The sequence below is a fragment of the Mchenga conophoros genome, linkage group LG3 (genome assembly GCF_057382185.1).
Source record: "Mchenga conophoros isolate Kocher_MC1m ecotype Shallow Benthic linkage group LG3, M_conophoros_male_GT1.1, whole genome shotgun sequence".
Taxonomy (NCBI): Eukaryota; Metazoa; Chordata; class Actinopteri; order Cichliformes; family Cichlidae; genus Mchenga; species Mchenga conophoros.
In genome coordinates, this window is record NC_140528.1 from 43,542,478 (window position 1) to 43,557,709 (window position 15,232).

The 15,232-nt window shown below is 37.9% G+C and overlaps 1 protein-coding gene across 1 annotated transcript; it reads right to left on the bottom strand.

The window, feature by feature from the left end:
* Positions 1 to 12,310: 12,310 nt before the first annotated feature.
* LOC146578841 (lipocalin-like) lies at positions 12,311 to 14,610 on the bottom strand. The gene is made up of 6 exons (XM_085269105.1): positions 13,790 to 14,610; positions 13,144 to 13,283; positions 12,979 to 13,052; positions 12,744 to 12,857; positions 12,558 to 12,659; positions 12,311 to 12,459 (listed from the first exon to the last, which is right to left on the bottom strand). Exons 1-6 carry the CDS (start codon positions 13,883 to 13,885, stop codon positions 12,431 to 12,433), a joined length of 555 nt encoding a protein of 184 aa, XP_085125231.1. The 5' UTR covers positions 13,886 to 14,610; the 3' UTR covers positions 12,311 to 12,430.
* Between the last annotated feature and the right edge of the window lie 622 nt (positions 14,611 to 15,232).

Genomic DNA, 15,232 nt, shown 5'->3' on the forward strand with positions numbered 1-15,232 from the left:
CATCAGTAGAATGTAGTGAAAACCTGATTGATAGGAACCCTAACTCAATGTTCCTCACATCAGTGGAGGAAAAAGAAATAATTGACATTGTACACATGTGTAAATATAAAACATCCACTGATTGTAATGATATTGACATGAAAATCGTCAAGAAGGTCATTGAAGGAATTGTAGGACCTCTAACATATATTTGCAACTTATCATTTCAGACGGGAAAAGTGCCAAACAAAATGAAAATAGCTAAAGTTGTGCCGCTGTATAAAACCGGGGATAGACGCCACTTCACAAATTACAGGCCTGTTTCTTTACTACCACAATTCTCCAAAATCCTAGAAAACCTGTTTAATAAACGATTAGACAAATTCTTAGATAAATATAAATTACTCTCTGACAGTCAATATGGATTCAGATCAAAAAGATCAACATCTCTGGCATTAATCGAATCAATTGAGGAGATTACGAATGCTATAGATCAGAAACAGTATGCAGCTGGAGTATTTCTGGATCTCAAGAAAGCATTCGACACAATCAATCATGACATATTAATTAATAAACTGGAACGGTATGGGATTAGGGGGGTTGTACTGCAATGGGTGAAAAATTATTTAAGTGACCGGAAACAATTTGTGAAGCTGGGTGTCCATTCCTCATCATGCTTGGACATTGCTTGTGGTGTTCCACAAGGCTCTGTACTGGGTCCAAAATTATTTATTATTTATATAAATGATATTTGTAAGGCATCTGATATATTAAAATTAGTATTATTTGCAGATGACACAAATATTTTTTGTTCTGGGGGGAATCTAAAGGAGCTGCTGGATACAATTACTTCAGAAATGTGCAAAATTTAAAAATGGTTTAACAGGAACAAACTATCGCTAAATCTAAGTAAAACTAAAATTATCTTATTTGGGAATTCCCTTAGAAATGCACAAGTGCAGATTCATGTAGATGGTGTGGAAATTGAAAGAGTACTTGAACATAAGTTTCTTGGTGTGATTATAGATGATAAATTAAACTGGAAGTCTCATATAAATCATATACATAACAAAATTTCAAGAAGTGTCTCAATCTTGAGTAAAGTAAAACACATTCTGGACCACAAATCACTCCACATTCTCTATTGTTCCCTGATTGCACCGTATTTGAATTACTGTGCAGAGGTTTGGGGCAATACTTACAAATGTTCGCTATCATCAATCTTTATATTACAAAAAAGGGCCATAAGGATAATCCATAAAACTGGTTACAGAGATCATACAAATCCACTATTCTTAAAATCAAAAATTCTAAAATTCACAGATCTGGTTCATTTTCTCACAGCACAAATTATATATAAAGCAATAAATAACCTGCTTCCTGACAATATTCTAAAAATGTTTTCTAAAAGGGAACGGGGATACAATTTGAGGGGGGAATTAAATTTAAAACATCCTCGTATCCGTACAACATTAAAAAGTTTTTGCATCTCTGTGTGTGGAGTGAAGCTGTGGAACAGACTAAGTAAAGATATGAAGCAATGTCCAAGCATGGCGCAGTTTAAAAAGCGGTTTAAGGATATGGTTTTTACAGGGTACAGGGAAAAGGTAGAGATTTGATAGGGTGTTCTTGTCTAATATTTTCATGTGTGTGCGCATGCACGGGTTTGTTGGTATGGGTATATATGTATGTGTATATGTATGTATATGTATGTATGTATGTATGTATATATATATGTGTATATATGTGTATGTGTGTGTATGTATGTGTGTGTGTGTATATCTATATATATATATATATATATATATATATATATATATATATGTATGTATATATATATATATATATATATATATATATGTATATATATATATATATATATATATATATATATATATATATATATGTATATGTGTATATGTATATATATATATATATATATATATATATATATAAAATTGTTGGTTGTGTATCCTTCAGGTGTTAATGAGGTTATTGAAAATGTGTATATGTGCGTATGTGTGTATATACGTAGGTATGGATAGATAGAAACATATATGTGTATATATTAAAAAAAAAAAAAAATTACACATAACATATAATGTAATTACAAGGAGGTATTTCTGTAGTCTATTGATACTAGATAGTGGAAAAGGGGTGGGATTAAATAAGCTTATGCTTCTTCCTGCTCCTTTTTGAACATGGACGTTATTTGGAGTTGTGGTTGCTCGTTTTCCTTTTGTTTGCTTTGTTCATTTGTCTCTTTTAATTCTATTTTTTTTTATACTTTTTCAACATGTTCAAAATAAAGATTCAATCAATCAATCAATCATGTATATATATATATATAGATAGATAGATAGATAGATAGATAGATAGATAGATAGATAGATAGATAGATAGATAGATAGATAGATAGATAGATAGATAGATAGATAGATAGATAGATAGATATAACAACAGTTCTAGATATAGAAGGAAGGGGGCCAGGGACTGGTGAGTGTCAGCACCACTGTCCAGGAGGAGAGAAGGAACATCCAAGAATACATTGGGAAGATGGCCCCAACTGACCGAGTGCTCAGTGAATACCTCAGGCAGCAGAAACCCAAGAAAGAGGAGGGAGACGAGGAACCTTCTTTAAAATACGGTGTGTTTTTAATATCTTAATTCTATTAATCCATAATTATGTGATATGGATATTAAATACTTTTAGTGAAATATAATCCCTCCAGAAAGGCAGGAAAAGCCCTGTAACTTACTTTAAAACTAAATATGTTCCCTAAAACGGTGACAGAGCTACAGACCCATGACACCGTTACCCAGTTAGCTAGCAGCTAATGACCACCACTATTTGTGCAGTTAATGAAAATATAGGTGATGTTTGTTGTGGTGTTGCAAACACAGCACACTCATTTGTTTCAATTCGTCAGTTGTCTAAATGGATTGGTTCTTATAGAGCACTTTTCTACTCTGAGCACCCACAGCGCTTTACACAACTTGCCTCATTGACCCATTCACACAAGCACTTTTTTTTCCTATCTAACACGCACACACATTGGGGTTTAATCTTGGCCAAAGATATTTGCCACGCAGGCTGGAATTTAACCACCAACATTGCCACTTCATTGGGTACACCTGTTCAACTGCTTGTTAATGGAAATATTTAATCAGCCAATCACATGGCAGTAAGTCAATGTATTTAGACATGTATCATTTTATGATGCTTCATGCTACATGTTGATTCCTAAGTGCTTAGCTTCAATTTGATCCCAGTTATAATATAATATAATATTATTTGGAAACTTTTCATGGGAATCATTCAGTCTAAGTCATTAGTCATGCAGGTCTTTCCACACAGCAGCTGTTTCTATGCAGTTTGTTTTCCTTAAATGGAAAGAACTGCTGACCTCCATGGGGAAGTAATTAGACAGTGTTTACAAATTTCAGTTGTTCATTGAGTCATCAAGTGTGATCTGTCAGGGGAGTGTGAGACAGTCCAGGAGGAGAAAATCACAATCAAGCTCAGTATGTTTGTGATGTCATGAGTATGACTAAAATACTTATTGATCATTATTGATGTAGGTCTTTCATTTTTTTAGGAATAAAGTATTTATTTTGCTGCTTCTTGGCAAAATAAGAAGACTTTGTTCATGGATGAAGATTAGATATGATATGAAGGATAACCTGAGACAGGCCTGTAGTCTTAAAAACATCTTCAGCACAGAGGATCATTGGCTGTGCTCTTCTCTCCCTGGAGGTGCTGTAGGGGTCCTGCTGCCACAGGAAAGCCTGCAGCATCCTGAAGGACGCATCCCACCCATCACCTGTCAGAGCTGTTACCATCAGGAAGGTGGTACAGGACCATTAAAGCCAAAACAAACAGACTGAGAAACAGCACATATGCCAGGGCTGTTGCATTAATAAATACAATCGGGGGATAAATCGCTGTGAAAACACAACATTCAACTGTGCAATATTTTCTTTTTAACTGTGCAACATTCTCAGGACTAAATCACAGTGCTCCAACCGTATCCTCACTTGTTTGTATTCTCACTTGTTCATACAGTCTTGTATATACTATATTGATTTATTTTATTTATTTATATTTATTTTTAATTTATTGTACATTTATGTTTCCTCCTCTTAAAAGTACCCTCTTTCAAATGTACTGAATGGGTCTGCATACAATTTTGGTTGATTCTGATTCTGATTTAACAAATATGCAGTTAATCACCACACAGACCCATGAAACTTAAGAGTCTGTCAGAGTCCTGCGTTCAGATTCAAAAGAGGTGATTTTTTTTTCTGATGCAGAATCAGCGTATGTCTGTGGCTGCAGGTCTTATCTCTGAAAACAAACAAATGTTTAATCTCTTTCACAGATCAGAACTGTTTTGTTGTGACAGCTTTGTCACAGTGATGATGATGAAAACAAACTGCAAACAAAGAACACACATTTTATCTAAGAGCAGCATTTAGCTGCGTGTCATACCAGTTTTCTTTCCTTAAAAAGCAGCTCACAGAAAGTGAAAACTGCACGCAATGAAAAGGTAAATATTTATTTCAGTTTTAAGTGCTTTCATAAAACTTTATATTTGCTGCTCATCTCAGTGTCGTCTTCACACTCTTTATGATGAATCGACAGACAAGAATATATGAAAATATGAAGCCCATCACATTCAATCTCAGTAGTAATAATTCATGTGACATTAGTTCCTACTCAATTAATGAACATTTTTAGAAGAAAAAAATGTCACTTCTGTGCAGCTTCTTTGCAACATATACAAACCTGGTCATGAAAGGAGGCTCTGTCTTTGAGCATTGTGAGGGGGGATGTTACTCAGGTAAAGGGACCAGGCGAGCTACAATGAGGCCCTCAGGTATTCTTCCGTTTTCTGGTATGTTATTATTCCCGATGAGTCAACACACATCCAGACATGATGCAATCGTGTTGTGTTAGTCTGAGTCCAGAACTCAGAGTCAGAGAGTAACAGATGGCATCTCAGTCTGACATCAGGTTTGTTTCTTTAAATATCCACGTTCACCTGGTCATCAGTGGATTTCTGTCTCCCTGCTGGACTTGACACCTGGGGTCTGTTTCAGCGAGATCTCCGCTCTTATCCTTTTGCTGATAAGCTTAAAGAAATCATGTTCATCTTGGATGTGTTATTAAATCTACTGAGTTACTGAGGCAGCATCACCTGAAGCAAATATGTGTGACATCAGAGGTATGAGTTCACATCATACTCTGAAACTGATACTGTCAGCCTGCAGTATCACAGAGACAAAATACATGACGAATACATCATAGAAGATCATAGAAGACCCACTGTTTTAAAAAAATAAAGACACGCATGTGTCCCATTGTTGGCTTTTAGAGTACAACAGGTTTTCAGTAACTTGTCTGATTCTTTTGTAAGAGAAAAATGCACGACGTTGAACCACTGGATGAAACTGAAATACGTATAATACACAAACAGGTTAAACATGAACAAAATACATCACAGAGCTTCAGATTCTGCCCACATGATGTCAGCAGTAATAACTTTCCATTCAGTAAAACAAGTCCTTGACATCTTTCAAACCCCTTTCATATTCATGTAGGAGTTTTGTTTTGTTTTGTTTTTCTGTTGTGTGTGTGTAGTTTACGTCATCAAGGTTATAATTTAATAACATGCTTATAGTGATTGGTGTACGAAGCCCTCTGGCAGTTCTTCACCAGCAGGTGGCAGCACAGGAGATTCTGTCAACCCAACAACACATGGAGGATTTCACTGTGACCTCTGACCTTTAAGCCTGAAAACTTTTGAATTAACGAAGCGTGGCGCTGCTCTGTTTTCCTCCATGTTCCTCCAGCGGAGCGGACGGAGGCAGCTACACCCCGCTGCCTCCGTCCGCTCCGCTGAGAGGGAAAAAAAGAAAACGAGGAAAACTGTAAATATGAGCTGATAGAGAGCAAAAACATCTACACTCAAAAAAATTAAATTGGGTGGTTGTTACATGTACAAGATTCAAACTTGTAATTTGAACGAAATAATTTCATGTTTCTATGGTGAACGTAATTAAATCATGTAGCATCTGCATGAAATTCAGCAACTTAATTTGTTCTTGTTGAGATGACATGATACAGTCTAGTGAGAGTGGTTAGTTGACTGGACCCACGAAATTCACAAGATCACATTAGATGTCAAACTGCAGAAAATCACTGGAGTTTTAAGAGGCAGACAATTACACCCACATCATGTGTTTGCTATTTATTGTGGTTTAACCTGTCAAGGATAAAAACGTACAAAAAATGCTGCATCAAGGCTTGTAAGCATAGCTTTTTGTTAAGCCTGGATTGACAGCTTGAGTCACTTAAGTCCATCTGCTAGATAGCTTTTAAAATTGGTTAGGGAAGTGGCTTTGATAATACTGATACACGTTCTTTGCTACTGTGACAGGACAGGGATCCACCAGGGAATAGTTGTGAGGATAAAGAGCCTTCAGTTCTCTAAATATAAACTGGGTACTTGTAGGAAAACTTTGGGAAGCGGCATTTTTCCTCATATCGTCTAAATTTAAGTTAGCTCAGGTACTTCTTACATACTTGCTCTACAGAAAGCCCAAATAAAGCCAAGGAGATATGTGAAAATAGGAATAGTAAAATATGCATCATAATCAGTTGTATGTGTCAACTATGTGGGCACCTCAGTCTTGTTGGCATGAAGAAAAGTTGTGTAATGTGTGCCATAAGAGCTGCAAAGGCATCATTTAAACAGTAGTCGTCTATTAGTCATAACGTATCTCCTGTTAAATAGTTAAATGTCCGTTCTCCATCTCTGTCCTCTCACAGCTCGGCGTATACCAACTCCAGGTCCCCACCAGCAGCTGTGGTAACAATGGCTGTGCCCATCAACACACTGAAGCTGAGAAGCCACCGGTTACTATTGGCGGCTCCAATAGGGTTACCTGTCAACTGTGGACACATGAAAGGACACCAGCAGAAGTTAAACAGAAACACAAGACAAGTTTACTGGAACATTTCCTATTGATAGCTTTATGGAAAAGTGTGTTTAAACAATTTTCTATTTTTTATTTTGTTTATGATTAGATTTATTGTGAAAGGAATTTCAAACTTTTACATTTAATTTGACCTTTCCCCTGTTTTTCATACAGAGTGAAGACGAATGGATGGTGCTTTCTTTGTTTGTTTAAAGATAATGAATATAACTCTAAAGACGTCTTAAACCACCCCTCGTTTCTATATATTTTGTTATATAAATGGAAATACAGTATACAAGACAAAAACTGAGCTTATATGATACTAAGGACCCTGTAAGTCAGTCCACCTTTATTATTCAGCACAGCCTTAAGTCTCTTAGTCAAGCTTTTTTGTATTTTCTGTAAAGAAGTATTCAGGAGCAGTTCTTTTCTTGGATGTTGGTTCCCTTTTATTCCATTCTCTGTTAAGACGTTTCAGTAATGTTGAGGTCTGGGGAGGCTAATCCATGACTGAAGTCCTGTGATGCTTCATACTGCATTAGCAGTTTGTTGTCATAGTGAAAAATGAAGCCACTGCCAATCAGACATTTGCATAGTGGATCAACTTCTGATGGTACTTTCCTGAATTCCATACCTATAATATGTTTGCACATGCTGATGAATATTTTCAACTGATTTTCCGTCCAGTTCCTGTGTAATGTGACATACGCCAGTCTTTCTCCCTGTGTCCCTTCCTTAAGAATAGAGCCATCCTTCCATTGAGACTGTTTCTGATGAGGCTTCATTGAGCAGTAGATGGATCCCTCAGCTCATCTAATCGTCCTATTTCTTAACACGTGACTTTCAGAAACTGTTAATCTGCAGTAGCTCGTTAACTCTTGCACTTCTTTTTTTTTTTGTAATCTCTTAGTTTCCTCATTTTGTTAAGGTGGCACTGCACACCAAATCCAAAGTCAACATACTTTTATATAATGGAGTTGAACCTGTAACTGAGTTTGATTTAAACCAACCTAAGCGATTAAGTGAATGATGATGAGTAAAGGCGGAGGTCGTGGATGAAGACAGCTGTTGGCTTCTCGTATATTGCAGAGTGAGGTTGTGTTTGCGCATTATTATAAAACCATGTTCACTATATATTTTAGCTGCAGACAATAACATTATTTGTTCTGCTGTGCTGATGTTATTCCACTTTTTATTCCAAGACCCTCAACACAAGCCTTGTAGTCCAACCATATACAGACAAATAAATGGTTGTGGTTGTAACAGCTCATGAACATGAATCATTCCACATTACTTTAAAAATCATTGTAAACTAAAATGGAATAAATGAGTGTTTATATATAGTTTTGTCTCAGCTGTTTACACACAGTGTTTCAGTTCTTATCAGAGAGTCCCACCGTCTCACATGTGATGAACCTTTAGCTCTGTTGTAAGCGTTTTGTTAGACCAGGTTTCCCTCATTTAAAAAATAATCTCTCATTAGAAATGGATATGATGTCTAAGACATAGAAATGCTTATTATGGGTTCACTTGATGCCATTGAAAAGAGAGATGCACATAGGTAACGCGCAGGCCATCCGAGGTTTATCTTCTCACCTCGAGTTTGCGACACTCTCAGATAAGGGCGTGCACGTTTCTGCGTGATCTTCTAAATTAGAAAAAACATTTCACAAAACAGAAGCTGACCATCACAAAACACTCATCACAAACCAAAAATGGCTCCACTGAGTGTCAAATTATCACCAGAATTTACTGATAATCTAAAGACTCACAGAACTAATTTTGTCTCATTTTGTCTTAGTTTGAGACATAAGTGCATGATTATAATACTGTGTAGTTAGATGAGACAGAACTGATGGTTCCTCTTAATTATCCTCTTCATTTTTCCTGAGCCTCAGTAGTGGTAGCTACCATGGATAGAAAAACAATGACTCATCTTAAATCTACCCAACCACAGTGTTAGGTGTGGCTGTGTGCAGGCAGGAATAGGACCCAAGGTGCAGACTCCGGAGACGGACGTGAACTCAAAAAGGCTTTAATTAGGTACTCAAAAATATAACATAACTGAAAAACTCAAAACAAACTTAAACTGGAGAAATGACAGAACACACAGCTAAGAAAACGGTAGATCGCGACACAGACACTAAGAAACACAGGGCTTAAATACACAGAGGGAGCAATCAGGAAATGAGTAACAGGAGGGAAACACAGCTGGGGCAAATCAGAACTGACGAGACCAAAGAAGCGTAAACTGCACACACTGAGAAAAGACGGAGACCTTCAAAGTAAAACAGGAAACACATAACACAGACTGAACAAAGACACAGACTCACATGCAGGCACTACAAAGGGAACAGAGACGTGGGACCAGGGCAGACACAAACACTGACTGAACACGGGGATATAGGAACTTAAGATACACATAGACGCGAACTAGACAAGGGGATGCAGGTGATAGGGGAGACAGAGCAACTAAAGAAGACAGAGACCTAAGCCATAAGACAGAACTCAAAGAAACCAAAAACTAGACAGTATAAATAATATCATAAACTCAAAAACCCTGGGTCGACGACCCAGGCATCCTAACACACAGACTGCAAATCTAAACAAACAAACATACGGTGAAAGAAAACAGGGACTTTAACCGGGGAAGTACACACTCAGACACTGTTGACTTAATGGTATTCCTTATCTGCAGCTGGACTTTCGTCTGAATTACACTGAAACTGGCAATTTCACTTAGTTTTACTGTTTTTTAAGCTATTAGGCTGCTTTGTGGCTCACTTAATACTAAACTAAGATACTTTCAGTGTGAATCATTTGCATGAAGCAGGATTTAAAGTGGCCTGCAGAACTTTACAGTCTCTGTCTCAAAACATGCTAACAGGTCTTTGTTTTTTTTTGTTTTTCCAATTTTCACTGGTTTGATGTAATAAAAGAAATTTTAAAGAAGCAGACAATTTTTGTTATTTTAGTTAGTATTTTAGTTTAGTATTTTATAATTTCATAAATCATGGTATGGATCCAAGTCAACATTAAAAATAAATGAGATAATACAGCACTTTTGATGTTTGCCTTTTTATTTTCCCAGCAGTACTCAAGTTGGTTCTCGGCTACGTTTACATAACAGATTTTAATGTCTTCAGCAGCTGGACACTCATCTGAGGAAGGAACATTGGAAAGGTGGTCAGTGCACAACTGCATTACAAATTTTATGTACGACCCTGCATTTTATTGTATTTATATATTTTTAACATTTTACTTAATAGCTAACCTAGTATTGTGGATAGATGATCTCAGTTGTTCTCCTGACTGAAGTTTAGTCCGTTTACAGCATCCTGCCATGAAATTGCATTGCATTACATTACAGTACCACTTTTGGGAAGGATGAAAATATTTTCAGGAAGGAAGTCAGTCTGCAAGGAGAACTGCCTGAACTTCTCCTGCACGTCAGCACTGAGGTCCACACTGCACCCTGTGAAAACATTAGGTGTTTCAGCTAGACGTTTTAATAATAATAATGGATTGGATTCATATAGCACTTTTCTAGGCACCCAAAGCGCTTCACAATACCACTATTCATTCACTCTCACATTCACACACTGGTGGAGGCAGCTACAGGTGTAGCCACAGCTGCCCTGGGGCAGACTGACAGAAGCGAGGCTGCCATATTGCGCCATCGGCCCCTCTGGCCAACACCCGTAGGCGGTAGGTGAAGTGTCTTGCCCAAGGACACAACGACCAGGACACAGAGAGCAGGGGGATCAAACCGGCAACCTTCCTCCCCTGAGCCACGGTCGCCCGAACCCTCTGCATGAAATTCGGCAACTTAATTTGTTCTTGTTGAGATGACATGATACAGTCTAGTGAGAGTGGTTAGTTGCCTGGACCCACGAAATTCACAAGATCACATTAGATGTCAAACTGCAGAAAATCACTGGAGTTTTAAGAGGCAGACAATTACACCCACATCATGTGTTTGCTATTTATTGTGGTTTAACCTGTCAAGGATAAAAACGTACAAAAAATGCTGCATCAAGGCTTGTAATCATAGCTTTCATAGTTTTGTTAAGCCTGGATTGACAGCTTGGTGGCGTGTTGGTTAGCGCTGTTTCCTCACAGTAAGAAGGGTAAAACAGACAATATAAAACAGGCAGAAGTTTAACCAAAAACAGTTTAAAAAGGTGAGTTTTGAGTTGTTTTTTAAAAACAAAACTGAGTCCACAGTTCTTAATGTATGAGGGAGCGAGTTCCACAGTCTCAGGCCACAGTGGCAAAAGCTCTGTCACCCTTAGTTCTCATCTTAGTCTGTTTTATAGCAAGTAAGCCCTGATCAGATGACTTCAGGGACCTGCTAGGGACATAGGGCTGTAGCAAATAACTGCAACATGAAAATTATTGTCAGATTTATAAAATGTGTACCAACCTGTTTTGTTCTTTCCTTGGTGCATGTTAATGAATCCAAATGAGTGAAAATCAGTGGGCACGTGTTCACCATCTGTAACCTGCACACTGTCACACACTATTTCTCCAAATAAAGAATCATGCTTACCTTATCATGGTAAGATGGGTGAGGATACTGTAAGAGAGCGTGGTTAAGAGAGGGAAAATGAATGAGTAAATAATAAGCTAGGCTTGGCTTCAAATAACATCGGTCTAAATATTGTTTTCCCTGAGACACGCTGGCTCAATTAAACTAGCAAACTAGCAGAAAAAAGAAAAAAAATCATTTCAATTCAATGTTATTTATATAGCACCAAGTCAAAACAGCAGCTGCCTCAAGGTGCTTTATATTGTAAGGTAAAGACTGCACAACAATACTGGGAAACAGAGAAAACTCCAACTATCATATGACCCCCTATGAGCAAGCACTTTGGCAAGAGTGGGAAGGAAAAACTCCCTTTTAACAGGAAGAAACCTCCAGCGTAACCAGGCTCATGGAGGGAAAACCATCTAACAGTCAAATCTTTGATCATTTCTGAGACAGTCCTACACTTGTACGGACAAATTCAGGTATGAAAGTATGAATGTTTTGTGTGTGAAATTCACTGTTCATGAACGAGGCACTTAGACTGTAAACAGCATTTTAATGTCACAGCTATTTGAGCTGAGGGTAACTCTATCAGATGGAAGCAAATACTATTTTTATAATGGGTCTATCTGATGATTATTTATTAATCTTTCAACAGTCCAATACTAGAAAACATTAAAACTATTACAAATACACAAAGAAAATGGTGATCACAGTTGTGGAGATAGAATCGTGTGAATGGGGGAAATTTTGGTTGTGTTGTTATGGATGTTCTTCAGTTTATTTCATATAAAGGATGAATAATGAAGAAAAACATTCTAGATTTTTGCATTTTTATTGTTAAAAACTGCTCAAGATGTTGCTCAGTCACATTTCCATAACAGATGGTGTAAGATCTTTATGCAGTGTCGGTGAGACGATCTTGCAGCAGATCAGTCAGGCAAAACACTCCTGCGGACACTCCTCTGTAGAAGGAAAAATGGAAAGTGTACGGTAATCAGTGCACATCAAGTTGTATTTCAGGCTATTTTTATATAGAACTTCACCACCAATGTAAAAGTACCGGTTTTAGGAAGATGAACAATATTTTCAGGAAGGATGCCGGACTGCAAGCAGAGCTGGTTGAACTTCTCCTTCACCTCAGCGCTGAGGTCCAGACTACGTCCTGTGAAACCACGTGATGTAAATCTGCTGCAGTGGCTGCAACTTTACTTAACAGTTTACTGAACACAGCTAAATGCAACTTTACCATATAAGTTGTTTTCAACATAGGTTTCATTCCATCCGGTGTTGATGTAATGATTCAAGGAGTACTCGTCAGGCTTCTCATCGACCACACGAATTTCAGTCGCTACCCCCGTGACTGACAAAAAGGGAAACAGCAGAAGAAAAGATGTTGGAAAAAAAGTAATACTCAATGATGATGATGATGGAGCATTAACCGTGGTGGTTAAAATGTTTCCTGGCTTTGTGGGCGTACTCACAGGGAATGCTGTATGTGAATTTTCCAGGCACGTCAGTCTTGGATGCCACCACGTCTATTTTCCAACAGTTATCACTATGGGTGCAAAGACATAACATTAATCATCAGTGTAAATATTTTAATGCTATCCAAATGGTATTTGCTTTGTCTGTCCTCTCGCACTCACGTAGGAAATGAGTAAGACGCCTTAAAACCCCCATCTTCAGTTGGCTCAAGCGTGACCGTGCCAGACTTAATACTGGCTTTGCGACAGACGAACCACTTGGAATTAGAGCACATTCCAGTCAAGTACCACTTACCTGCAATCTGTGGACACACAAATGGAAAGCATTGAGAATTATAGAGAAGCACAAGAGCTGTTTATTGTAACACTGTGTGTGTGTGTGTGTGTGTGTGTGTGTGCGCATTTGTAATACACTGATGTATATTAGCTTTATTCATGCTATATCTTGAGAAAACATTTGCAGAATTTTACATCAAAGTTTGCAATGCTTATATTTTGTTGTTCACACTCTGTTTTATATTTATATAGTTTTTTTGTTTGTTTGTTTTTAAAGCAATGGACAAAATAAATATTATCACGCAAAATCCAGGGTGAAAAATAACCAATTAACTTAAATGGTGAAGTCATTATAGAAGTAAATTTTGCAAAGGTCAGCCTCCTGTAAAGACTGCTAAACTGTCTGGGGGGTGCCCTGCCTATCCTTGTTGGATAAGGTCCAGCACCCCTTCTTTCCATAAGACGGAGATATTTGTATGAAAACAGATGGGCGGTGAAATAAAAAATAAAAAGTATTATGGATGACTCTTACCGCCTGTAAATCAAAGTCCGCCTGAGGTAGGATTTCAGAAGCAGAAACCATGAGGGAGCACAGTACCACTCCCAGAAGGGCACGAAGTGAAGCCATAGCTGCTGAAGAGTGAAGAAATGATGATGATGGGTGAAGGAAACGGTTTCCAAGGCCTAATCCATGGATCGACTTCCTTCGAGGCGTGGACGTCTATCAGCAGAGAATGTACCTTCACCTATCAGCAGAGAATGTCCCTTAGTCTGTAACACAGTCAAATATATTCTCAAGTAATATTCAAGCATGCCATTCAGCGTGTTAGTACGAGCTCGGGAGCAGCTTGGGAGAACAAGAAAACAGAGACTGCTTTAGATTATCTTCCCAAAGTGACTCAACTTTATTCACAAGTACAACAGTTTATATAGAGGGTAAAATTCATGAGACAGCAGATTTATCAGTTTAAACCAGTACAGACCAAGATAAGGCAGCGTCTTCCTGCCCTTGGGTGAAGAAGCATCCTTTGTGTAGTGTATCAGTTCAGCTACAATTGTGATTATCTCAGCGACATATTTTCAAGGCACAAAACAAAGAGTTCTTACATTAGTGAAATCTGAAACAAACCATTTGGCCTTCAACAGGCGTCTAAAAGATTAAGAAACTAATGTAGCTGAGGGAGTGATCTCTGTGGTATTTCAACCTTGTACCAGCCTGTGATTCTCACACATCAATTCTTGGGTCAAAGAGAAAAATAACTAAAACAAAGGGGCCTTATTGAATGACAGAGTTTTCCTGTATAATGTCACTATAAAACAATATCCAGTAAATGCTCCCATGGTACTAAAATACCTAACAATGGGGGAGTTCACAAATGAAGATCTGGAAGTTGCTGCCTGGTGACTCTTTATATAGAAGAGTGAGATTATCTCCCCACCAACCGGTTCACACAGTTTTTTTCTAAAGCTGACTGATTAGGAATCTCAAAGTTGGCTTTCCTTATAAGTAATACATGGTCTCAGTCAGACTGGACATGATCACTCCTACAGGAAGCAAAGTAAATGTACTATGATTTTATTTCACCTGTGAAATGATGAAAAACAGCAGAGTAGCTAACGCTAACAAAAGCGTGTTGAAATGTTTCATTTTCTGCTGTTTCATAGGTCAAAAGGGCGTTGAACCAAACTGAACCTGAACTGCTGCTACTGTTGTAGTGCAGCATCTGCTGTGTGGTTAATCATATAACATTTTGTACACAGCAGACAGAGGCTACTGGCACTTAAGTCCATCTGCTAGATAGCTTTTAAAATTGGTTAGGGAAGTGGCTTTGATAATACTGATACACGTTCTTTGCTACTGTGACAGGACAGGGATCCACCAGGGAATAGCTGTCAGGATAAAGAGCCTTCAGTTCTCTAAATATAAACTGGGTACTTGTAGGAAACTTTGGGAAGCGGCATTTTTCCTCATATC

Excerpts from the sequence above, each read along its gene's own strand:
- LOC146578841 (XM_085269105.1), bottom strand. The coding sequence starts at position 13,885 with ATGGCTTCACTTCGTGCCCTTCTGGGAGTGGTACTGTGCTCCCTCATG. Across the intron at positions 13,284-13,789 it reads CGGACTTTGATTTACAGGCG|ATTGCAGGTAAGTGGTACTT; the intron begins GTAAGAGTCATC and ends GTGTGTCCACAG. Across the intron at positions 12,660-12,743 it reads TGTTGAAAACAACTTATATG|GACGTAGTCTGGACCTCAGC; the intron begins GTAAAGTTGCAT and ends GTGGTTTCACAG.